This window comes from Mixophyes fleayi, chromosome 6 (assembly GCF_038048845.1).
Source record: "Mixophyes fleayi isolate aMixFle1 chromosome 6, aMixFle1.hap1, whole genome shotgun sequence".
NCBI lineage: Eukaryota > Metazoa > Chordata > Amphibia > Anura > Limnodynastidae > Mixophyes > Mixophyes fleayi.
The window spans coordinates 78,618,884-78,644,719 of NC_134407.1; the positions used below are offsets into that span (position 1 = coordinate 78,618,884).

Below are 25,836 nucleotides of genomic sequence, written 5' to 3' on the forward strand. Positions count from 1 at the left end.
CAGGGTGATGAAAGAGGGCCAGCATGGTGGGCGCAGTGTGATCATAAGGAGGCACTGCATGGTGATTAAGGGGAACAGTAGTGTGTGTGATGGCACAGTGGGCTTGTAGAAATGTAATGTTTGTGTGGTAGGTGGTGGCTAAGTATTAATTGTGGGTCCTATTGATTTAACGCCGGTGCTGGTTGAAATTTTCTAAATGTACCCATTATTTTTTCCAAATAGGGCCACCAACATTCCAGGATCCAGACAAGCCTTAAATAAAGAAACCAGCAGCCACAGGTGGTAGAAGTGACAAGAACAGGTGGGACAGTCTGTCTAGTGCAGGCTTGGCTAACCTGTGGCACTCCAAGTATTGTGAAACTACAAGTCCCAGCATACCCTTTCAGCAATAAGCTGCTATATATTAGCAAAGCATGCTACGGCTTGTAGTTTCACAACACCTGGAGTGCCACAGGTTATCCAAGCCTGGTCTAGTGGGACAATCCCGATTTTTGGTGACTGTTCTGCCCAATCTACGGGGCAGGTCAAGACTGTGTACTCTTTATATACACACTACATTCTTTATATACAACACTATGGTGCTAGCTGTCCTTCGTGGGCTGACCACTCCCCCTCTAGTGTCTGGTCTCACCTATATGATGGCTGGCCACACCCCCTCTGGTGGGCCCCTAGCGTTGCAGTCCCCCGGTGGGCCCTTTATGCCCCAGTCCGACACTGCATAGGATACAAAATGTTTGAAATTAATTAAATAAAGGAAATTAAATGTTATTTAGTTTATAAAAGACTGCCCCAATCAGAATCTGTTTCTATTCTCTACTTTTGTTCCAGAGCTATTTCACACAAGATAGGATACACAAACTTGAATCAGACCCATTGTGACAGATCGAGTGTATACTGTATTTTTAAAATGTGGATCTTAAATGTTAAATGTTATTTTGCTCTGGTTTCTAGTGAGCTGTATCTTTTATGTATAATTCAGTTTTCTTTTGTCTCACTGTTAACTGCCCTATGCATATAAAGATAATTGATACTGTCCAAGAGTCTTTGCATGGCTGGGCAGGATTAATCAAGTTCATATCAGTTCTGTTAGAGATCAGTTTAAAGATAATTGGAGAGGGAGTGGTTGGGATATAATGTAATAATTTAGAACTTTATAAGTAAGTAGACAATATTTAAAGACCTTTGAATGGAAGCAAATAGCATGGTGCACTTATATGACCACCATATTCTTCTCCACATTCTGTCATATATGAACTCTTGCACTTTCCCACTAATGTCCTAGACTTGCAAATAAAGATAACATATAGAGTTCAAGGCTTGTGGCTGGCTGTGATAACTTAATCAAATAAGTTCTGTGAAAGGTCTGTTTCTCTGTTTCAAGATAAGCAGAATGACCATAATATCCTCATACCCACCCTTTCATAACTGAACTCTGTTTGCACCTTCCCTCCAATATACTGGACTTCAATGAAAAGACCTATTTTTGGAGGAGGAGTGATTTATAGTAAAAGGGAAGCTGTTGGAGAGTGGTGCAATGCTGCAGATTTTGTATGATGCAGGGTTGGATAACCAATTAGGTGGTGTAGGCAGGCACATAGTCCATAGGGGATCCACTGCCAGCTATTTAAATGAAAATGAATTAACTTTTTAAAAAGATAAAAATTGCCTTATAATCAAGTGGGACCAGGATTCTGGGGGGGTGAAGGCTGAAGGGGTCTCCATAATATTTTCAAGGCACCCCTCCAAAATAATTACAGAGCAGTCCTGTTCTATAAGTAGTTGGGTCAAAATAACGTAAAAAATATTTAGGCCAGGACAGAAATACTACAAAATAATACACATACATCCAAGGGAAAATAATATATATTATTTATTTATTTATTTTTTTCAATTATATTTCTGTCAAAGAACTATTTACAGCTATCATTAAGAGGAATAAGATTAAACAAAATAAAACATATGTACAAAAATCATCACACTGTGCCCCTTCACCATTACACTGTGCCCCTTCATGCTCACACTGCCCCTTCACCATTACACTGTGCCCCTTCATGCTCACACTGCCCCTTCACCATCACACTGCCCCTTCATGCTCACACTGTGCCCCTTCATCCTCACACTGCCCCTTCATGCTCAATGCGCTCCTTCATGCTCACACTGTGCCCCTTCATACTCACACTGCCCCTTCAGAGTGTTAATATGAAAGGGCAGCATGAGCATGAAGGGGCACAGTGTGATGGTGAAGGGGCAGTGTGAGCATGAAGGGGCACAGTGTAATGGTGAAGGGGCACAGTGTGAGAATGAAGGGACACGGTGTAATGGTGAAGGGACCCTTCATGCTCACACTGTACCATTACACTGTGCCCTTTTATGCTCACACTGTGCCCATTCATGCTCACACTGTGCCCATTCATGCTCACACTGCCCCTTCATCCTCACACTGTGCCCCTTCACCATTACACTGTGCCTTTTCACGCTCACACTGTGCCCCTTCATGCTCATACTACCATTTCATATTCACACTGTGCCCCTTCATCATTACACTGTGTCCCTTCGTGCTCATACTGCCCCTTCAGCATTACACTGTGCCCCTTCATGCTCACACTGTGCTTCTTCACCATTAACACTGCGCCCCTTTCATGCTCAAACTTCACCTTTACGCTCACACAGTCCCTTCACCATTACACTGTGCCACACTGCTCCTTCATGCTCACACTGTCCCTTCACCATTACACTGCACCCTCCTTTTTTCTTTTCCCCTCCATCGCTGTTTCCTATAACTATTTCCCCTGCGTTCCTTTTACTTATCTTACTTGGCCTTCAGGGAGGGTGTGAGGAGAATTTTTTTTTTTTGCCCTGGCCACGACACCGATGTGACAGTGCCACAAAACACACTTTGGTAACTGCTGCCTTACTGCTATATTGACAGTGAAGCAGGGTGGTCCTTTTTACTTTAATCTCTATTTACCTCAATCACGTGAGGCTTAGCTTCAGTGTTCAGAGAGGGGCCACCTTTGACTGTCTGCTGCAAAATGCTATTTTGTGTTCTTAAGAACCTGGACCACACCACTTAAGTTTTGGACAAGCTGCCTCCCACACAACATGAATTTTGTCAGTAAAATTATGTGTTAAAGTAAAATTATGTGTAACAGTAAAATTATGTGTAACGTTAATATTTAATTAAGCAAGCCATACTACTGTTATCACAGCAAAATGTCTATAATCAATACTATATTTAATATTAATATTTATTTAAGCAACCCAGCACTACAGGACTTCTGCAAGGAAAAAAATATTTAATTATATAATTATATTTAATATTAAAATTTATTAAACAGGGGGGAATTCAATTGTTGGTTAGGATTATGTTTAAAGGCAAGTTTTGCCTTTAAACACATTGCTGTTTTAAATTTTGACCATTGATCACATGTAAAATCGCTCGGCATAAAAAGTTGGTCGAAATTTCTGTAGTGTGTACCCAGCTTAAGGGTATTGTAGAGACAGAGCATCCCAATGGGTTCTTGAAAATCACCTATGCAGACTGTTGCAACCAAAAAACAACTTTATTTAAGAATTGACGTTGCAGGTTATGCAGATAATACAGTTTGCTGATATTCAAACACAGTAGGGGGGGTGAGCAGAGGCATGCTATGGGGAATGAAAACACACATACTGAATGCAGATAGTCATAATGTCAGAGCCGGATTTGACCTCATAGGGCCCTAGGCAGGATACTGTTTTTGGGCCCCCTCCCTGAAACAATCCATAGCACTATATTTTTGCAGCCTACCATATACCCCTATAGTTACGTAGAAGTGAAAGCATGTGCCGCTGCATGCCTACCATAAACCCCTATAGTTAAGTAGATATGAAAGCGTGTGCCGCCGCGCATCAGCGGCACGCCGCCAAAGGAGGTGAGGGCGTGGCTTGCATCTTTGGGGGCGTACCTAACATGTGAAAAGAGCAAGGCCACCCTGCTGCAGAAAAAGGCACCCCTAAATAATTACCAAGCAGTCCCGTTTTTTTAAGTAGTTGGGTCAAAACAACTTAATAAATATTAAGGGCAGAAATACTTACTTAAGTTGTTTGCAAAAATAATACGCATAAATCCAAGTATGTGCTCTTGTCACTTTTGTCCCTCTATCATCACACTGTGCCGCTTCATTGTCACTTTTGCCCCTTCACAATATCACATGTGCCCTTTCACCATCACCTCTGTGCCCATCACCATCACCACCTCTGTGCCAATCACCATCACCAATTCTGTGCCCCTTCACCATCACCACCTCTGTGCCCTTCACCATCACCACCTCTGTGCCAATCACTATCACCAATTCTCGCGGAACCCCCCCCCCCCCCCCCCCCCCCCGCGACTCGGGTGAGGGGCCGATTTTTATTTTTTTTCTTATAAATTGCTCCTGTCCCCCCCAGCTGTGCCCCCCGAGACCCGCTAGGCCCTAGGCAGGTGCCTAGGTTGCCTAGCGGTAAATCCGGCCCTGCATAATGTGTGCTAGGGCAGGCAATTTCTGTAGGTTTTTGAAATAGGCTATTGTGACTGTGTCCACTCATGGTTACCAATCATCAGTAAATATACAGACAGTAAATTTCAGTACTGTCATTAAGAAAAATAGGAATCATTAAAAAGTGGCAACCTCTGACACTACTAAAGATCACATAGCACCCCTTCTTATTATGCAGTCAACTCTTTTTCCTTAAGATGGTACAAATTTAAATTTCTAAAAAATTTTAAAAACATATAAGTACTGTGTCAGTAAACATGTTGCTTACAGTATATTTTTCTAAAGTTGTAAGTAAAGAATATTTTCAAGGGTTGGCCACCTACTCCTTTAGATCATTGCTTTCATTAAATAAAAGTTTTCAGTTTTATCCTGCTCAGATTAACCTTGTATATATCAAATATTAACTAGAGTAGGGCGAATGTATTCCCAGATTGCAGAAGAATTACCCAAAACCCTAACACCAGTCCTGATTTCACAGGGCCAGCAATGTTCAAAATAAAAATAAATAGTTTGAAAAGTGAGTAGCAGTCTACCAATTCCTCAGCCAGCCTCATTGCTAGACAGTCTGGGCTGGGCTTAGCCATGAGTTGATAAAATAAATAAACAAATATATGAATGCTTGCTCCCCCCCCTCCAGATGTAAATTGTGAACTTATTGTGTACACAAGGGATTAATCCGGCGGTTCCCAAAGTGTGCACCACGGCTCCCAGGGGTGCCGCGGCGCTGTCACAAGGGTGCCGTGGCAGGAGGAGAAAAAAACCCCAAAACTTACCAATCCGGCTGGACCCAGTATCCACCTCCCTCCTCACTTCTCACTGAATGTCGGGCGTGACGTCATCACGCCCGACATTCAGTGGCAAGCGGCAGGAGAGAGGATGCTGGGTCCCAGGCACCACTGTATTGGTAAGACAGAAGAAAATACAGAAGAAATAGAAGAAAAAAGGTCAAATATGGTAAGTAAAGAAATGGAGGGGAATGGTGACAGGAAACAGCAATGGAGGGGCAAAAGAATAAAGGAGGGGGCAGAGTGAGGATGCAGAGGGGGCAGAGTGAGTGGATGCAGAGGGGGCAGAGTGAGTGGATGCAGAGGGGCAGAGTGAGTGGATGCAGAGGGGCAGAGTGTGTGGATGCAGGGGCACAGAGTGTGTGGATGCAGGGGCACAGAGTGTGTGGATGAAAGGGCACAGAGTGTATGGATGCAGGGGGCACAGTCTGTGGATGCATGCAGGGACACGGAGTGTGTGGATGAAGGGGCACAGAGTGTATGGATGCAGGGGGCACAGAGTGTGTGGATGAAGGGGCACAGAGTGTATGGATGCAGGGGGCACAGTGTGTGGATGCATGCAGGGACACGGAGTGTGTGGATGAAGGGGCACAGAGTGTATGGATGCAGGGGGCACAGTGTGTGGATGCAGGGACACGGAGTGTGTGGATGCAGGGGCACGGAGTGTGTGGATGAAAGGGCACAGAGTGTATGGATGCAGGGGGCACAGTCTGTGGATGCATGCAGGGACACGGAGTGTGTGGATGAAGGGGCACAGAGTGTATGGATGCAGGGGGCACAGAGTGTGTGGATGAAGGGGCACAGAGTGTATGGATGCAGGGGGCACAGTGTGTGGATGCATGCAGGGACACGGAGTGTGTGGATGAAGGGGCACAGAGTGTATGGATGCAGGGGGCACAGAGTGTGTGGATGAAGGGGCACAGAGTGTATGGATGCAGGGGGCACAGTGTGTGGATGCATGCAGGGACACGGAGTGTGTGGATGAAGGGGCACAGAGTGTATGGATGCAGGGGGCACAGTGTGTGGATGCAGGGACACGGAGTGTGTGGATGCAGGGGCACGGAGTGTGTGGATGAAGGGGCGCAGAGTGTATGGATGCAGGGACACGGAGTGTGTGGATGAAGGGGCACAGAGTGTATGGATGCAAGGGGCACAGTGTGTGGATGCAGGGACACGGAGTGTGTGGATGCAGGGGCACGGAGTGTGTGGATGAAGGGGCGCAGAGTGTATGGATGCAGGGACACGGAGTGTGTGGATGAAGGGGCACTGAGTGTGTGTGGATGCAGGGGCACAGAGTGTGTGGATGAAGGGGGCACAGTGTGTAGATGAAGGAGGGCACAGAGTGTGTGGAGATGAAGAAGGGCACAGAGTGTGTGGGTGAAGGAGGGCACAGTGTAAGTTAGCTGTAAATTATTCTTTGACAGAAATATAATTGAAAAAATATATAAAAATATTATTATCCCTTGGATTTATGTGCATTATTTTTGCATACATCTAAATAAGTATTTCTGTCCTGACCTAAATACTTATTACGTTTTTTTGACCCAACTACTTACAAAACAGGACTGTTCAGTAATTATTTTGGAGGGGTGCCTTGAAAAAATTATGGAGATTCTAAGAGTGCCGCAAACTGCAAAAGTTTGGGAACCACTGGATTAATCATCCATTTGCACTTGTGAGCAGGAAGTTATATGTGAAGGTGTCGATCTTGTCACTCAGCTAGGCAATCATCAGGCAGTGTGAATAATTACCTGCAGTTGATCACTTTGCCACAAATTGGGAACTGATGTTTATGACACTACTCCATGGGTATCAGCAGATGTAAAGTCCCCAAATGTGATACTGGCTATAAAGTCCAGCATGTCCTATATAGTAAATTAGGAAAGTGCACACAAAAAAATGATGTTAATAATTCATACCAGCATCAATGTCTACATGTATAATATAATAGAATTCAATGAAGATAGGCTCCTAACATGTTGAAATTAAATACTAACTCCTTAGCAAAGATATAGTAATAATATATTGTAACCAATAATATACCTAATATTGTCATATGTATGTCATATGTGTGTATACATGTGACAGTTGATTGGAGGTAAAATAATATTTATATGATGTACTGATGTACTGACCAAGGAATATATCATTTTTAATAATTTCCCACTGATTTGTGTGTACAATGGAAGTCATAAAAAGTTGTTGTAAATCCCCATTAGCATACACGCAGTCCCTTTTGTGTTACCTCAGGGGAAAGGAGGGCTGGGGATGGAGCAACGTGTTTAAAAATCACTGAATATGATCTGGAGTTGTGCTCTGTTTCTGCTTTCCCTAGCCCTAAACTAAGTTAATTTTTATTCTGTAGCTTTCTCCCTTTTATTTTAAGAAACATGTTGGCATATTTGTCTATCTCTTTATATTATTTTGTTATTTTCCATTATTTAATTTATTTATTATGGCAGAAGAGACACAATGCTTAAGATTATATACACCGATGAGCCACAACATTAAAACCACTGACAACTGAAGTTAATATCATTGATTATCGAATTACATTGGCACCTGTCAAGGGGTGGGATATAGTAGGTAGCAAGTGAACAATCAGCCCTTGAAGTGATGTGTTGGAAACAGGAAAAATGGGCAACATAAAGATCTGAGCAACTTTGACAAGGGCCAAATTGTGATGGCTAGAAGACTTGGTCGGAGCATCTCTAAAATGGCCGGTCTTGTGGGGTATTTCCAGTTAGCAATCTTTGAAACCTACCAAAAGTGATACAAGGACGGATAACTGATGAACCAGCGACAAGATCATGGGCACCCAAGGCTCATTGATGCGCAAGGGGGGCAATCCCACAGAAGTGCTACTGTAAAACAAATCACTGAAAAAGTCAATGCTGGCTATGACAGAAAGGTGTCAGAATATACAGTGCATCGCAGCTTGCTGCGTATGGGACTGCGTAGCCACAGACCGGTCAGAGGCCCATACTGACTCCTGTCCAACGCTGAAAGTGCCTACAGTGGGCATATGAATACTACAACCAGACCATGGAGCAATTGAAGATGGTGTCCTGATCTGAAGAACCACGTTTTCTTTTAAATCATGTGGACGGTGGGGGATGTGTGCATTGTTTACCTGCGTAAGCTATGACACCAGGATGCATAATATTTATAAAATAATGATTTAACATATGTAACAATAAATGTGAATAATGAACCATAAGTAACAGAAATATATAAAAATTCAACAACATCCGCTCATTTTAAGTTTTAATCACATTGTTCTATTCTTATTTCACATATCTGCATACTTTATTTATTTTATTATAGAGATCAATAGAAATAGATAGGTTAAGGGAGTTGTATTTAAAGTTATATTTTTAAAACATTGCAAGCATATTGAAGAGCATTTCGATGTTACAGACTTCTATTCTTTCCTGTTAATAAATAATACTTAATTCTTAAAAATCATATTCTTAAAAACCATATAGCATGAATATTAAAAACAATAAAAACAAAGAGTCCAATTATTTGTTGAGGATATAGCGTGCTATAATACTCAAAAAATGTCACTTAGGGAACTTACAGTGCACTTGTAGAAAAACAAATGGTCAATTTAGATTCATATGTTATCAATCACTCACAGACATGTAGAGGGTTTCCAAAATGTTTTTTATATTGGATCCACTTACTGAGCTGTATTTGTCATAGGAACTGTAGATAGAAAGCTGCAACTGATTAGTATCAAGTGTAATTTATGGTGGCTAAGTAATAAAGTAATTAATTATTTTTTAGTATATCTAAGTTTACACAGAAGCGCTAATTTTCTTTCTTTCTTAGGATTTTCTATTCTTTCCATTCATTTGCATGGTTTTTTCTATGCATTTTTTGACCTTTGATTCCAAGCAAAATGCTGCCCATCTGGAAGATAACTGTTATAACAGGACAATAAGCTGGCCACTAACCATTCTTAGGGGTCACTGGATGTGTCCAAGCAGCTGGTTGAGAAATGTAATGTTGTATTAAATATTTTGAAGGAGATTTGAAAGGTAAAAAGTACTGTTAGCTTGCAACACAAATGCTGTTTAGACAAAGTTATACCTGCATTGTTTAAATCTCCTCTTCCCTATGTCACTGACACAAAGAGAGAGCATTGGTCAGTAGTGAGGGAAACCCTGGAATGCTACAAACACTTTCTGCTAGTGGGAAGAGGTAGTAAACTAAAAATGTACTTTAAGGAATACAAAGCCCGGAGACCATCTTTAATCAAGCACAATTAAGAGCAGAATGAGCCTCATGAGGCAAAATTGTATTAAATTGCTATGTACTTTGTAAATTCACCAATACTAACATATTAAACAACTTTCAGATTCAAATAGTCTTAAAGTGAACAGTAAATCATAAGTAACTTAACAGTGAATTATACCCAATACTACATTTTACGTTTTGGGTAAAGCTCCTTTTTAAATGTTTTCACACAATGTTGCTTTCTTGATCATCCTTGGCTATGTGCTCTAGGATAGGCTCTCAGAGTGTAAACAAGTCCTTGCTTTCGGAAGTCTCGTTTTAAAATCTTCAGGTTGAAGGGGTCAGAGCTATTTGCTGGTTTGAATGTGAACTTGTGAAGTAGACCAGTGAGAAAAAGGAAGATCTCCATGCGAGCGAGTCCTTCTCCTGGGCAGGCCCTCTTTCCTGTAACAACACAATTATGTGAACTCATGTCCAACTTGTCAATATCTACTTCCATTCTCTTTTGAATTTTCAGAAACATAATATCTCCTTTTACTTACCCAACAGTCATTGAGCTTTGACATTTTCTGCTGATTTCTTAAACCACTAAGCGCTCACTGTTTTATCCATACTTGCCAACTCCCGGAAACTTGTTTCCAGGAGAGGGGGCGTGACTGGAGGGCGGGAGGGGGCAAGGCGAGACCAATCGCGTAATTTTGGCCCCGCCGCCCGCAAAAAACGTAATTTGCGTTGCGGGGGCGGGGCCAAAATGACGCTATTGCCCCCTCCTGCCCTCCAAAATGCCGTGAATCACTGAAAATCACGTCAAATGACGCGATTCTCTGTGAAATCCAGGATGCTGGAGAAATGCCAGCTCGCACGTAATTTCCGGGAGAGTTGGCAAGTATGGTCTTATCTTGGCACAGGCTGTCTTTGGTCTCAGCATTTCAACCATAATATGTGCCTCTAGTAAAAGTGCAACTCCATTCATGTCATGGAATCTTAACTCACCTCACAGTAAGAAGAGTCTGGGAACAAATCAGTATTATATACAGTGCTATAACTCTCTCTCTGCTCTGGAATCTGGGCAATATTCCCTTATCCAGCGCGGCTAGGTATTGCATTTCACATATGCAGTTAAGTCTAAACAAAATGATTATGAGCCTTGAAATTAGGGGTAAATGCCCATTTTGAAGTGAAATTCTAAGAGATCATATTTATAAATATATTATAGATAATAAACTGATAATGCAAGGTCAGCCTGGGGTCATGCCAAACCAATCTATTTAATGGTTATGAGGAGTTTAATTGTAAATTAAATGTTGGTAGTGCAGTTAGCGTGATATATTTGGTCTTTACAAAAGCATTTAATTTTGTTTTACATAATAGATTTGTAGATAAGGCCAGGCCAGTCTTAGGACTAGAGGAATAAAGTATGTACATGGTAAAATAATCAGTGTATAGAAAACATTGTATAAATATGAACATAATATATTCCAACTTTGTGGTATACCAAAGTCATCAGAATTGGGTCCAATCCGTTAGAGACTTTTTTTTATTAATGACCTTAGTGATAGGAAAAGTAAGATGTCGATATTTGCAGGAGACAGTAAATTTATTAACATGGAGCTTGATAACAACTTGATATGAAAAAACTTTAGATAAAATGGCAAGTTGTGCATGGAAAGGGAAAATGCAGTTTAATATAAATAAATGTAAGGTTGTGCACCTAAGCTGTGGGAAAAATTATGACACTTGAACATTGAACAGGACACAAATGGAGAAATGTGAGATGGAAAAGGTTTTGGTAATACTAATAGACAGTAAACTGAACAACATCACTCAGTGCCAGGCAACTGCTGGAAAGGGAAGGAAAATTCCTGGGGTCTGATTCATTAAGGAAAGTAAACCAAAATGTTGAGTAATTTTGCGACTTAGCAAAACCATGTTGCATTGGAGGGGGAAGTAAATTTAAAATGTGATAGCAGATTTCTAGTTGGGGTAAGGCATGTCCTAAATCAACTTTAAATTTCAGTGTACAAATAAGGCTATCAAGTATTGTGTGCTACATGAAAAAACAGCCAGTATTTAATTCATGTGCAAAATAATAAACTAATTTGCACCCCTTGCATTGTACCATGGTTTTGTCCAGGAGAAAACGTACTCATTTTTTGCCTTACTTTCCTTAATAAATCAGGCCCAATGTCTATAAGTTTATTATGGGCAACAAAGAAAGCAAATAAAATATTTATTTTTTCCTAGAGCACCAGGAAAGTTTTCTAAACAACATGAAAGCCAATAGGATTGCTATGGATTGTTGAGCCTAGAAATTTAGGACCAATAAGAGGACCTGCTTATCTGATTGGCCGCTTCATTGGCAAATCAAGAATACTGCTAAATGAGTGGCTATAGTACCCTTTAAAACCAACCATAGAAGAAACGTAAAAGCGTAACGCACACCGGAATAAACGCTGTACGCATGCTGCAAACTAGCAAAAGTATTTGGCCACACCTGTTAATTACTGAATTGAGGTGTTTCAATCAGACCCGTTGCCAGAGGTGTATAAAATCAATCACCTAGCCTCCAGCAGTCTCTATTTGCAAACATTTGAGATACAAAATGGATCATTCTGAAGAGCATAGTGACTTAAAGCATGGTAGTGTGATAGGATGCCACCTTTGCAATAAAACAGTTCGTGAAATTTCATCCCTGCTGGATATTCCACGGTCAACTGTAAGTGATATTATTAGAAACTGGATGCATTTATAAACAGCAGCAAATCAGCCATGAAGTGGAAGACCGTGTAAAATCACAAAGTGGGGTCAACGACTGCTAAGGTGCATGGTGTGTAAAAGTCGCCAATGCTCTGCTGATTCCATAGCTGAAGAGTTCCGAACTTCCACTTGCATTAATTTAAGCACAAAAACTGTGGCGGCAGGAGCTTAATGGAATTGATTTCCATGGCCAAGTAGCTGAATGCAAGCCTCACATCAACAAGTCCAATGCCAAGCGTTGGATGGAGTGGTGTAAAGTACACAGACACTGGACTGTGGAGCAGTGGAAACATGTTCTGTGGAGTGAAATATCACAGTTCTCTGTTTGGCAGTCAGATGGGCTAGTCTGTGTTTGGCGGATGCCAGGAGAACGTTACCTGTCTGACTGCATTATGCCAACTGTGAAGTTTGGTTGAGGAGGGATAATGGTATGGGGCTGTTTTTCAGGGTTTGGGCTAGGTCCCTTATCTGCAGTGAAGGACAATCTTAATGCTTCAGCATAACAAGTTATTTTGGACAATGCTATGCTTCCAACTTTGTAAACAGTCTGGGGAAGGCCCTTTTCTATTCCAACATGACTGTGCCCCAGTGCACAAAGCAAGAACTACAAAGACATGGATGATGAGTTTGGTGTGGAAGAACTTGACTGGCCTGCACAGAGCCCTGACCTCAACCCCATTGAACACCTTGATGAACTGGATGAATTGAACAGAGATTGTGAGCCAGGCCTGCAAAGGTTTGGTAGAACTGAGGGACTTTATGGAGGCTATAAACAGAGATAAATTGTTCTGATTGACTTGACCTTTTCAGGTCAAGTCAATGAAAGGCTGATTGCAGAGTAGGGAATGCTGTGCAGTAGAGTGTTGATTACAGGAATTGAAAAAAGGTGCTTGTAAGCTGTCATTGTGAATCGTTAACTGACAGCTGTCATCTGGAGCTAATGTTGTGAATCCACACATGTATTTATAGTCAATACAAAGATTTGTCTGCAGAATAGTTCAAATCAAGGACTGTGCAGATGGCAAGGAGATGATACTGAGACTGTAGGAAAGATGTCATCACTATCAGCACAGAAAGAGATTTTCTCTGTAAACATGGGGAGACTGGGGAATTCATTACCATGGAAGGTGGTGATGGCAAATTCATTCATTTAATGTTAAATATTAATTTGATGATATAAGAAAATGTTGGGGTAATTGATGCAGTAAATAATTCAACAATTAATGAAAGGATTTATGGGGTTAGGAAAAAATTTAAGTGAAAATGGTAAATGTCTCACTTGAAGATTGTTTTACTCTTTCTCCGGATAATTAATATGAAATTTTAAAAATGCTTGAACTGGATAGACCATTGTCTTTTTTTTCAATCACATTAATTATGGAAGTATGGAATAATGTAAATGTTCTTCAGGTGATCTCCATGTGGAAACCTTGTAAAGCCTGCTCAACAAGAACATCTGTTGCAACAAGGATTAGCCTTCCTAATCAAGCCCAGAACTAATTACCAAACATATAATGAGGATCCTGAAGGCATATCCCAAAAGGTGTTGGGAAGATATTGTCAATCAACCTTTCGATTTTAAAGCAGATGCAATGCATTCATGCAGGACTGTCAGACATGAAACATGCAGCCACTATATATTTGTTCTCTTTAATAATTTGCCTGTTGAATATATATAACTTGGTTAAATATCCTTGGATAGTGTGGCCTAATGTCTACAATTCATGCTACATTTACTGACTGCTCTAAATTTACCATAACAGCATAAATGATACTGTCACATGCCTGGCAGTCGGGCTGCCTACCCGATGCCTGGCACACTTAGCTTGTCCCCGCTGACAGCCCGCTCCGTCCCAGCCGCCGCCACCTATGCGCAGAACCGATCTTTTATCTCCTCTGCTTGTTTCCTATTGGCTAACTCATTTTAGCTCCTAATTCAAAAGACCCCTCCTCCTGGCATCTGATGCCTGTTCTTCAAGTTACCTGCTAGGTACTGGACGTGGCTCCATTGCTCCTGCTGGGTGTTTTCTCTTCTTTGGATTGTATCCAGCAGAAACCTTTTGTCCGCAGAGCTGACAGTCATCTGTGAACTCCACCACTATTCCAGTGGTAATCTGCTGTCCGCTGAGCTGACTCTTCATCGTTCCTGCAGTAACCTCTTGCCCGCAGAGCTGACCCTCATCTGTGTATTCTGCCACTATCCCAGTGGTAATCCGTTGTCCTGTGAGCTGACCCATTATCATTCCTGCTGTACCTGTTATCTGCTATTGCTGACCTCTCTTGCATATTCCCCTATAGGGCTTCGCTTGGTACTCTCAGTGAGGGCCAAGGCTTGTGGGATAGACGCAGCTCAGGCCAAACCGCCTTGCGGAAGCCTCTGGTGAAAACCATCTCCCCACCTCACTGGAGTAGTGCTAATCTAGGCAAACCTAGGATCCAAATTGCTAAACCATGACAGATACCAGTGTTGGTGCTCATGTACATGACCATATTACCCATGGAACTCTGCTGCTTTTATACTTAACAATTAAAACTGCTACAGGGTATGCTGTAAGGGATAACTTTTGGAGTAGGAAAGGACAGTTGCAAAACCAAGTAGTTTAAATTTATAATTTGATAGGCCAATATGAGACTGCACTGTTAATAGTAGAAGAAACACAGACTAAGGTTTACCTCCTAGTAATTTTTATATTAATATTAAATGACCAACATCCTCTGGGGTTGCCGTGACTCCAGCAGCATTCTCCCCAAATGGATTGGTCTAGTTCTCAGATCCTGGCTTGGGGTACCACCTGTTTTTGGAGATGCCTTACCCATGTCCAACCTTTCAGAGGCATCTCCACCTTACCCAAATCCAAGTCCACTGTCACACATTGCACCAGCTAAACCTGCATTATGGTCACTGTTCTCACCTGTTTCCCTCTTTCTGCATTCACCTGGTTTGCTCAATACTTCCTGCATTCTCTTAATTGACTAATTGCCTGTCAGCTCTGTCTATTGAATGCACCTGCTTCTCTACCAAGTTGCCAGATCTTCAGGTCTACTCTCTACTGTTCAGATGTCCTGTTCCCTGGCTCCTGTTTGCTGCCTGTTCTCTGAAGTCTCCAGCACATCTATCCACAGATCATCACAGCCTTTGTGACTATTCCACTCCAGGGAGCTGGGAAGACCAAGCGCCCTTGCAGGAGTCTCTGGCAAAAACCTCCTACTCCGTTAGACTCCGTGCCCTCTAGGAGGTAGTGCCAATGTGAGTTGACTGTACGGGTACTCCTCTGACCCTACTGGTTGTGACATCCATTAGGTTACCTGATCAGTATCATTCAATTCTAGACATTTTGATAAAATTCCATTAGGAACACCCACCTCCTCTTCGACCGTGGGACTGTTCCATTGAATTACAGGCAGGTAAGATTACTCCCAGAGGTCGAGTATACCCCTTGTCTTTACCCGAGACTTTAGCCATGTCTGAATATGTGAAGGAAAATCTTCAACAGGGCTTCATCAGACCTTCCTCCTCACCTGCCGGAGCTAGAACATTTACCGTTAATTCTTTACCTTGAAATACTCAATGACAGCCATTACTGCATTACTAAGCCAATGGGTTGTCAATAACATTAAATAGATAGGGTGCTAATGTAGTAAGTAGGAGAACGTATAAGGGATAGGAAGAGTGTCATAAAATGTAAACATCAAAATGATGTAATAGTATTTCCAACTAATTATGTTCATAAATTGTACTATTTAGGTGCAGCAACAAAAATAAAAGAAGAAAAAATGAAAAGAAGTAAAATGACAGTAAAACAGTAAAACTGCTTCTGTTCTGTACCATGATCGAAAAGAGATCCCATCCAAAAAAAGGGACTTACCATGTTACAATTTTCTTTACCTGTAAATCTGCAATTGTGATCTTCTTCTGAAATGCTCTACAGTTTGGCCTATATCAGACAAACTAGCCACCCACACATATAGTGAATCGTAAACACAAATTATGTATTTGTTCTTTTCATAAAGCTTCAGACTTCACTAAAAACACTACAGAAAATGATGATGGACAAAAAGAAACAAATGTAAGTAACTCTACTTTATGGCCACTTTGAAGAAGAAATATATTATATAACAAGTTAACCCGTGCATGATACTCATGCATTCTAGTCAAATCAAGCTACTTAAGGTGTTAAAAAGGTTCTTGTCATGCATTTGGGCCTAGCCCAGGCCTCCTCAGCGCCCTTTTTTAACGTGGTTTTGTCCACATGTCACCACCTCATCATTTTTCTCCATCACCTCATCCTTCATCTTCATCGCCACATCCTTCATCAAGCTACTTAAGGTGTTAAAAACTCCCCACTGTCATCCCCGGCAACCACCAACCACTCCCAACTGTCACTTCTCCTTCAAGAAATATATAGGTCAGTGTATAACTGTGCCCAGCAGGTGGCGCTGCAGCTTGGTTTTTTTTTCCACACACGCCACTAGGCATTTATATAGTAGATCTTATTATAATATATTGATCTTACAAGATAGACAATAATCTCTATTAGGCTAACCTAACCACAACATTAATAGGCAGACACTTTAATGCGCTTGGCTGTGTTAGGGGTGTGTGTGTGTGTGTGCACTGATGACGTGTGAATTTCAAACTGAAAATTGAGAAGTAATGATGCTTATCGGTTCATAGTCATGGAGTGCTCCACAGCGACAAACAGATAATTAGCGTCAACTTTGTTCCAGCAGGAAACATTGTTCAGTCAAATGGTCTAAATGGAAGGTATTTTTTTTACTGTTATTTCTAATCAGCTGAGATCATTTCTTTAGAGTCAGCATTTCTTGTCACTTACTTTATGGTCATGTATCTGAAATGCTGAACATACACACTGCAATATAACAGCATATATCAGGCATTTCATCATCATCATTACCATCATCTTAATTTATTTATATGGATGCAAAGAATCCACAACGCCTCACAGTCAACAAAAAATTAACAGAAAAATACAGATAAGTAAGGGACAACAGAAACAATAGATTCAGTAAAAATCAATACAAAAGACTATAGAAAAAGCAACTACATAAGTAGACACAACTAGAACAAAGCAAACATTACTAAGTGGATGAGGAGATAGGAGGTAGAGGGCCAAAATTGTCAGAGTTAACATTAAGAGAATTAGGGTAGTAAATGGAGAAGATAGAAATGGAGTGAAAGGAGCAGGTGCAGCGTGAGAGGTGGGAATTGTCTGAGGATGGAGCCGGGCGGGCAAGTGTGAAAAGGTAAATTTTGGGTGAGCATTTTAAAGATACAAGGTTGGGGGCAAGTCTGATTGGTTGGAGCATGGAGTTTCAAATGTGGAGAGCAGCATGAATGTGAGGTGTTGATAGGTGATGGGGAGAGGTAAAGGTCATTGACAGAATATAGTGGGCAAATATGTGAGTAATTCTTGACAAGGTCATAGATGTAGGAGGAGGAGGCATTAAAGAGGACTTTATAAATTAGTGTAAGCTACTTGAATTGTATTCTGGATGATAAGGAAATAATACCTCAGAATACAGAGTCAGATGACAATTCCGTTTATTGTGTGCACAGAGATGTCTAGTTCATACAAGAATAGATATAGCGTTAGAAGCTATATAACCTATTGGCTGGCTTTTGTCCAAACATCATTAGTTATAGTCAAAGTTTTAATGAACAAACATTAATAGATATAAGATCGGCATCTTGGTTCATGGACTCAATTAAATCATATGATATTAACTGATTTGACAGTTATTAGCTTATTTAAGCCATTTGGTTCCAAGGACTCATGACATCTACAAGTTATTTTAAACATCATATCTAAAGTCCTGTCACATAAAACATATACTTGCGACAGTGAACTTCCTATAACACTAATTATAATACATGTAAAGCATTATTTGAGGTAGACAAGTATGTAATTGTTCCAGCCTCTCAAGTGTTTCCTTTCGAGCATGACATTATGAGTTAATTTACAATACATAGAGTCATTTTACATGAGAAGAGACATCTGTTTTTTGACTTCCTACAATTATCTCATACAATGAACACTTTCAAACATTAACTCATAGTGTCTTCAGTACATTAAAATATTAGAGCATGATACAAACTTTTATCATAACCAATATCTTAACTTAATATATTTGTTCTATATTTTTATTCAGCTCCCAAATTTCTTTACCATGGAGAAAATGGGGAGCCAATGGTGGGTTTTGCAGAGAGGCAAGACAAAAGAGGAATGTCGAATTCAGCCCATATTTCAGGGAGGACAGGCATTTGTCAGCCAAGCCAAAGAGATTTCAATAATCAAGGCAGTAGATGACAAGAGCATGGATGATGGTCCTGTTGGAATCCAGGGAAAGGAAAGGCTAATATTGGCAATGTTGTGAAGGTGGAGGCAACAGAAATGGGCAAGGGACTGGATGTGGAGAGTCAAATTGAGGTTGGAGTCAATGGTGACCCCCAGGCAGTGTGTGTGGGAACAGGAGAGAGGGAACACCATCAACCTTAAGGGACATCAAAGGAAGAGATTGATACTAGGTGGTGGAGAGATGATAAACTCAGTTTTGGATATGTTGAGCTTGAGGTAGCAGTCAGACACATGGAAGAGAAACGTGGGAGAAAGATCAGTGGTAGAAAGGTAGATAGAGTGTAAAAAGCAATCAGGTGATATTGAAGATGAATGAAAGGAGGTGTAAAGAGAAAAAAGTAATAGGGTTTTCCAAGGCTCTGTTCTTGGCCCAACAGATAGAGGGCAGTAGGGGAACAGGAAGAAATGATCAGAGATGTAGGCGGTAAACCAGGATATGACAGTGCAGATACCTTCAACTTAGCCAAGAGTAGAACAATAGTCACCTTGGTGAGTTTCTGTGGAGTGGAGAGGGTGGAAACCTGATTGTTAGAGATCAAGGAGGGATTGAACGATAAGAAAGTGTGTTAAACAGTTGTAGACTAGCCATTCAAGCAGTTTGGAAAGGACCCTATCAAAATTGACTGGGTAATTATCAGGGAAGTTGGTAAATTCAGTCTAAAGACTCAGCCGATGCATTAAATCATCCACCAACCATAGTAACAGTACCCAGAAAGTGATCATCCAATTTGGCCACCTATGCATGTGTCCAAATTGAACAAAAGTCCTGCCAAGCATCAGGACTAACCAATGTGTGGCCCGCTTTATAATTGCCCACATTCTGACTCTAGTTTTCTTGCATTTAAAAACTAGCACAGTTGTTATGATATTTGAAATAAATAAGGGGTTAATTTAATCTCAACCAGCCTGCACCTTGTTTCGCACATAAATAGGGATTGGAATCAATGTACTTTTAGCACCTATGGTTCTCTCCCTGGCTATGGTGCTGTACCCCAGACTATTGTGTTCTAATCATTTAATAAGGCTGTTTTAGGATGTAGTGAACTACCATCTCTGTTAAGCTGTGGGACCAACAGAGCTTACTGTCATTGTTGTTTCAACATTTGTTCAGCTACCCTCTGAGCTCAATTGTGATTGCTGTTACCATCTCTGTTTGGCTGCTATACCCTCTGCACCCAACTGTCAGCATCCTACTGGACCTCGTCGTGTCAGAGCGGCAGAAACTGCCTACTTCAGTAACCCCAGCCAGGGGGCAGTAAAGTATCCTTCATCTCTTCCATTGCCATGGATAATTTGGATCAATTATTCCTTTCCACTTTATCATTACCAACCCTAGCTAATACACATTCATTAACATCTCTCCATCCTGCACTTACTCAATTTATAGACTCCCCTATTTACAGTCATCATACTTCTCTCCAAACTACTCTTCTTTCTCCATCACCCTATTCCTCCTTCTCCAATTATAATTTCTCCTTCACTACGTCCCTCCTTGCTAGTCTGTACACATTAACTGTTCTGTCTCCTGTACCCACCACACTTACCAGCCTACATAAACAAAAATAAATCTCACATCCACAAATCCTTCTTGCATGTCCATTTTCTCACTCTGCTCCTTCTCATGGTTGCTGGTGACATCTTTAACCCTGGACCCCTTTCAATCCCCATTATCTGCCCACACTCCTCGGTTCACCCCAAATCTTTCCTTCCAACCCGTAATTCCAATCCCGCCAACCTTATTCACATATCTCCACTACTCTCTCTTCCCTTTTCGTGTGCACGATCTTTATGTAACAATACAACCATTCATGCCATTGCAGAAAACTTGGCTCACCTGATCTGACACTACATCCCCTGCAGCTCTCTCCTATGGGGGTACTCTCCCTCAGCCACTCCCCCAGACATGGAAACAGACAAGGTGGTGGAGAAGGCATTTTACTTTCTTCCAGCTTCACCTTCCAAGTCATACCTCCCATACCCCCCTCCCATTCTCTTCCTTTGAAGTCCACACTATCCATCTATTTTGTTATCCACCCTCGTGTTGCTGTCATTTATCGTCCCCAGGTCCAGTTTCCAAATTCCTTAACAACTTTGCGACCTAGCTCACTTATTTTTTATACTTTGACCTGCCTACTCTCATGCTAGGCAATTTCAACATTCCCATTGATAATCCAATTGTCTCTTCTGCTACTACACTTCTTTCACTTACTTCATCCTTTGGTCTCACACAATGAAGCTCATCTCCCACCCACTGTGATGGGCACTTTATCCTCTCCCGCTACCTCTCCATCTCTAGTTTCTCCAATTTAGATTTTCAACTCTCCGACCACAACCACCTTTCCTTCAGGCTCACCTAACCTCATGCCCTCCTCCCTGCACCCAAATCTACACGTACACAATGAAACCTAAGTACTCTTAACCCAATCTGCTTCTCATTTTCATTAAAACAACTATTTTTTCCAATGACTGTATTGTCCTGTCCTAATCAGGCTGCTTCTTTTTATAACAAAATACTCACTTCAGCCTTAGACAATGCAGTTCCAGCTACTAAATATAGTCTCTGATGATCCAAACCCCAACCATGGCACACCAAACAGACCCGCTACCTACAAAAGTGCTCCCGCACTGCAGAGATTTTCTCCACTATAAATTCATCCTTTCATCTTACAGCCATGCCCTTTCAATCACTAATAAACATTCTTCAAATCTCTAATATCCATCCAGTCTTCTAACCCACATTGCCTCTTTGCCACCTTTAACTCACTTCTCTGCCCACATGCACGCTTCCCCCTTCCTCCCTCAGTACCCATGATTTTGCCACCTATTTCAAAGACAAAATTTACACCATTTGACAAGATATTTTCTCATGCCAAATTCCACTCACTCCACACACTTACACTCCCCAATCCACCCTTAATTCATTCTCTCTAGTTACTGAAGACGAAGTCTCTGCACATATCTCATCATCTCACCCTACAACCTGTCTGCTTGACCCTATTCCCTCCCAACTTCTCTGATTCCTCTCCTCCACTGCATGTCCACCTCTGTCTCACCTCTTCAACCTGTATTTCTTCACTGGCACATTTTTCATTCTCATTTAAACATGCACTCATTTCACCAATTCTAAAGAAACCTTCTCTCGATCCAGCCTCTCTCTCCAAATACCGCCCTATTTCTTTCCTCTTTATTGCCTCCAAACTACTTGAGCAATTAGTCTACAACTGCCTGTCTCACTTTCTCTCCTCTCATTCCATTCTCGACTCACCGCAATCAGGCTTCTGCTCCCAATATTCCACTGAAACTGTTCTCTCAAAAATGATCAATGATCTACTTACTGCAAAGTCTAAGAATCATTTCTGCATACTCATTATCCTGGACCTCTCTTCTGCTTTTAGCACTGTTGATTATCCTCTTCTCCTACACACCCTTCAGTCCATTGGCCTTCGTGACACAGATCTTGCATGGTTCACTCCTACTTATCTAACTGCTCCTTTAGTGGTTCTACCTCTAGCACATCCTCCTCTCCACTCTCACTATCTGTTGGGGTCACTTTACTTTTTTCATTGTAAACCTCTTTTCTTGGGGCACTAATCTGCTTATTCGGCCTCTAATACCACCTCTATGCTAATGACAACCAAATCTATATCTCTTTCCCTGACCTCTCTCATTCTGTACTATCTAACTGTCTTTCTGCTATCTCCACATAGATGTCCCAACACTACCTAAAGCTAAACGTGTCCAAAACAAAGCTTATTATCTTTCCTTCTGCCAGAGGGACCAACTGCACTCAAATCTACCTCATTGCCAATAACACCACAATTTCCTCAGTTTTAAAAGCCCGTTGCCTTGGTGTCACACTTCACTCCACCCAGTGCTTTATTTCTCACATCCAGACATTCTCTCAGTCCTGTTGACTCCACCTTAAAAAATTTGCCAGAATAAGTACTTTCCTTATTCAACATGGTATCAAAACTCTTATCCATTCTCTCATCATCTCCTGTATTGACTTTTGCAACCTCCTAATATCTGCATTTCTTACACCCATATATCCACACTTCAATCCATCCTAAATGCTGCTGCAAGACTGATCTTCCTCTCTCACGACTCCACATCTGCTGCACCACTTTGCAAATCCCTACACTGGCTCCCTGTGTCCTCCAGAATCAAAAACAAATTCCTCACCCATACATAAAAAGTCCTCAACAACACTACCCCTGCATACCTCTCAAATCTCATATCAAAATACTCTCCCTTAGATCTACCTCTGACCTGCGCCTTGTCTCGCCAACTCTAGCTCCCAACTTATGGAATTCCCTACCAGGCTCAGAGTTTACCACAGCCTTCAAATCTTTAGACCCTCTTTGGAAACCCATCTCTTTTTTAGAGGTGACCTTATCTCCGATAACAATATTCACATTAATGCACCCTCAAAACTGTCTAAATTTCCGCTCAGAACCACATTTGCTCCTCTTGTTTCAGCTGTGCCCTCTTCCACTTTAAATGTAAGCTCTCCAATGAGCAGTGTCCTTCATACCCTTTGTTTTCATGTCTGTGTTTATTTTGTCTGCCTCGTAGGTCCCTGTTTTATATATGTCCTGTTTTTCTCTACTGTACGACACTGGGGCGCCCTACAAATCTACAGTAATAATAATGTATTTTTCATATATGCTAAGCTTTCTTATTTTAACCAAATGCATTGAGTGTACTGTATGCTGAACAAATGTGCTTTCACTTTCCAAAAAGAACTGCTGTGGACCCAGCAAAAAACAAATTATCTAAACAATGCTCTTGTCTAGTTTTGGTGACTTTGGGGATCAATTAACCAGAAACAATGCCTGTTAAATGCATCTCCTATGATTAGGTCTGGCCACAGCAAACTGCTATAATAGGATTATCTAGTCAGAATAATGTACTGCATAAAGCTGTGGTTCCCAAATTTTTGCAGTTCGCGGCACCCTTAGAGTCTCCATAATTTTTTCAAGCCACCCCTCCAAAATAATTACAGAGCAGTCCTGTTTTATAAGTAGTTGGGTCAAAATAACGTAATAAGTATTTAGATCAGGACAGAAATACTTATTTAATTGTATGCAAAAATAATACACATAAATCCAAGGGAAAAGAATATTTTTATATATTTTTTTCAATTATATTTCTGTCAAAGAATAATTTACACTCTGTCCCCATCTTGATCTCCACACACTCTGTGCCCTCCACACACTCTGTGCCCTCCTTCATCTCCACACACTCTGTACCCTCCTTCATCTCCACACACTCTGTGCCCCCCTGCATCCACTCACTCTGCTCCATCTGCATCCACTCACTCTGCCCCTCTGCATCCCCTCACTCTGCCCCCTCTGCATCCCGGGGGCCAGGAAGAGAAAAAACAAAACAAAACAAAAAAAAAAAACTTACCAATCCGGCAGCGCCCGGGACCTAGCACACTCCTCTCTCCTGCTTGTCACTGAATGTCGGGCGTGATGACGTCACGCCCGACTTTCAGTGAGAAGCGAGGAGGGAGGATGCTGGGTCCCGGGCGCCACCAGATTAGTAAGTTTTTTCTTGTTTTTTTTTTTCTCTTCCTGGCCGTGGCACCTCTGTGACAGCGCCGTGGCACCCCTGGGAGCCGTGGACAAAAGGTACCAAATCACAAAGACAAAGGGGTAGTCAAGGAACAAGCCGAAGTTCAGGAACAATAGCAATAAACAGGAACAAAAAGAAGGACTCTAAAATGCTGGAGACTGGTGAACCAATACTCTGACAATGTGTCAGTGGAAGTGGGATCCTTACATATCAGGAAATGGATCCTGATTGGAGGAGAGCGATTTCAGCGGTTACAGCATATCTGACAGCCGACGGATCCACTCTCCGCCTTTTAAAATACAGCTTCCAGAGCAGCAATGTGGCATTCCATACCTAGTGATAGCTTAGTCCGACGCATTGAGAATTACGGTCTCTGCCAACTGATATGAAGGGACTACCAGCCTCTGGAAGAACTTCCTGAGCAGATTCTGTGTGATCCTATTGATAAGTACCCCTGAGAGTGGCTAACAGGTTGGTGAGAAAAGTCCAAGTAACCTGTATGTTGGCTGTGCCAGTCTATAGTGTGCATTGTTGCTGTTCATTCATAAATGCTTTAATAGCTGTTTGGTGCTTGTTAAATATCTTGTTATATTTAATCAGATATTGTCCTGGGTGATTCTGAACTCTGGATGGGTACCAAGGATAACAGCTTGTCAAACTAGGGCTGCCTTTTTAAAGTCAGACTGGTGGCTGCGTGAGGCATAAAGCTATGTAAATCCAGTATCATTAAAATATTCTTCAGATATCTGAGTCTGATTATAAATGTTATGATTGGGGTCTGATTAGAGTAGATCAGGACAGCCATCACAATTACATTTTTTGGTGACAAGAAATCATTATTTAATATTATGTTTCTCCTTTATGATGTGTTACTACTATACAAAATAATTAATCGTTCTGTTATAATGTTACTGTACTATTGCACTTGTAATTGCTACAGTCAAATAATTACTAGGGGCCTGATTCATTAAGGAACTTTAATTAAGAAGTAAGCAGCAATTTTAATAGCAGCCGCCTACTTTGTTTTTTTGTTTTTGGAGTGTGGAGGAAACCGGAGCACCCGGAGGAAACCCATGCAAACACGGGGAGAACATACAAACTCCACACAGATAAGGTCATGATCGGGAATTGAACTCATGACCCCAGTGCTGTGAGGCAGAAGTGCTAACCACTAAGCCACCATGCTGTCCACAAATCAAGATTTATCATATCATCATATTTCATATCACTTCCTATAACAGCTACTGTTATCATAAAGTTTTGGTACATGGAATAAGACAATTATACTCATTTATACAAAAGATAGCTGCATATTTTGTGTTTTGAATTGTTAAAGGAACTCTAACCTCAAAAAATACTTTTTCAGTTTACTTGCTTTTGGAGAGGAAGTGTCACAATACTTGTTAACCTTTGCATAAAAATCTTTCTCCCATTTTTTACATTTGCATAAACACTTTTTTGCATTTGTGTCTGTATGTGTGTGTTAATATTGTTCTTTAAAATAAATGTTGCTTTTTACAAGCATTGACCTTTGGATCGGCCCCCATTGGCAAACAGTTTGTAAATTGCTAC

General features: G+C 41.3%; 1 protein-coding gene across 4 annotated transcripts in view; it reads right to left on the bottom strand.

Annotated features, from left to right (window-relative positions):
• Nucleotides 1-8,555: 8,555 nt before the first annotated feature.
• Nucleotides 8,556-25,836, bottom strand: part of LOC142161366 (cytochrome P450 2C20-like) — a 131,754-nt gene continuing 114,473 nt past the window's right edge. For all 4 annotated transcript variants that reach the window (XM_075216920.1, XM_075216922.1, XM_075216921.1 and 1 more), the window contains one exon: nt 8,556-9,994. In XM_075216920.1, coding sequence (XP_075073021.1) covers nt 9,798-9,994 — 197 coding nt within the window. In that variant the 3' untranslated portion in view covers nt 8,556-9,797. The remainder of the gene's footprint in view (nt 9,995-25,836) is intronic.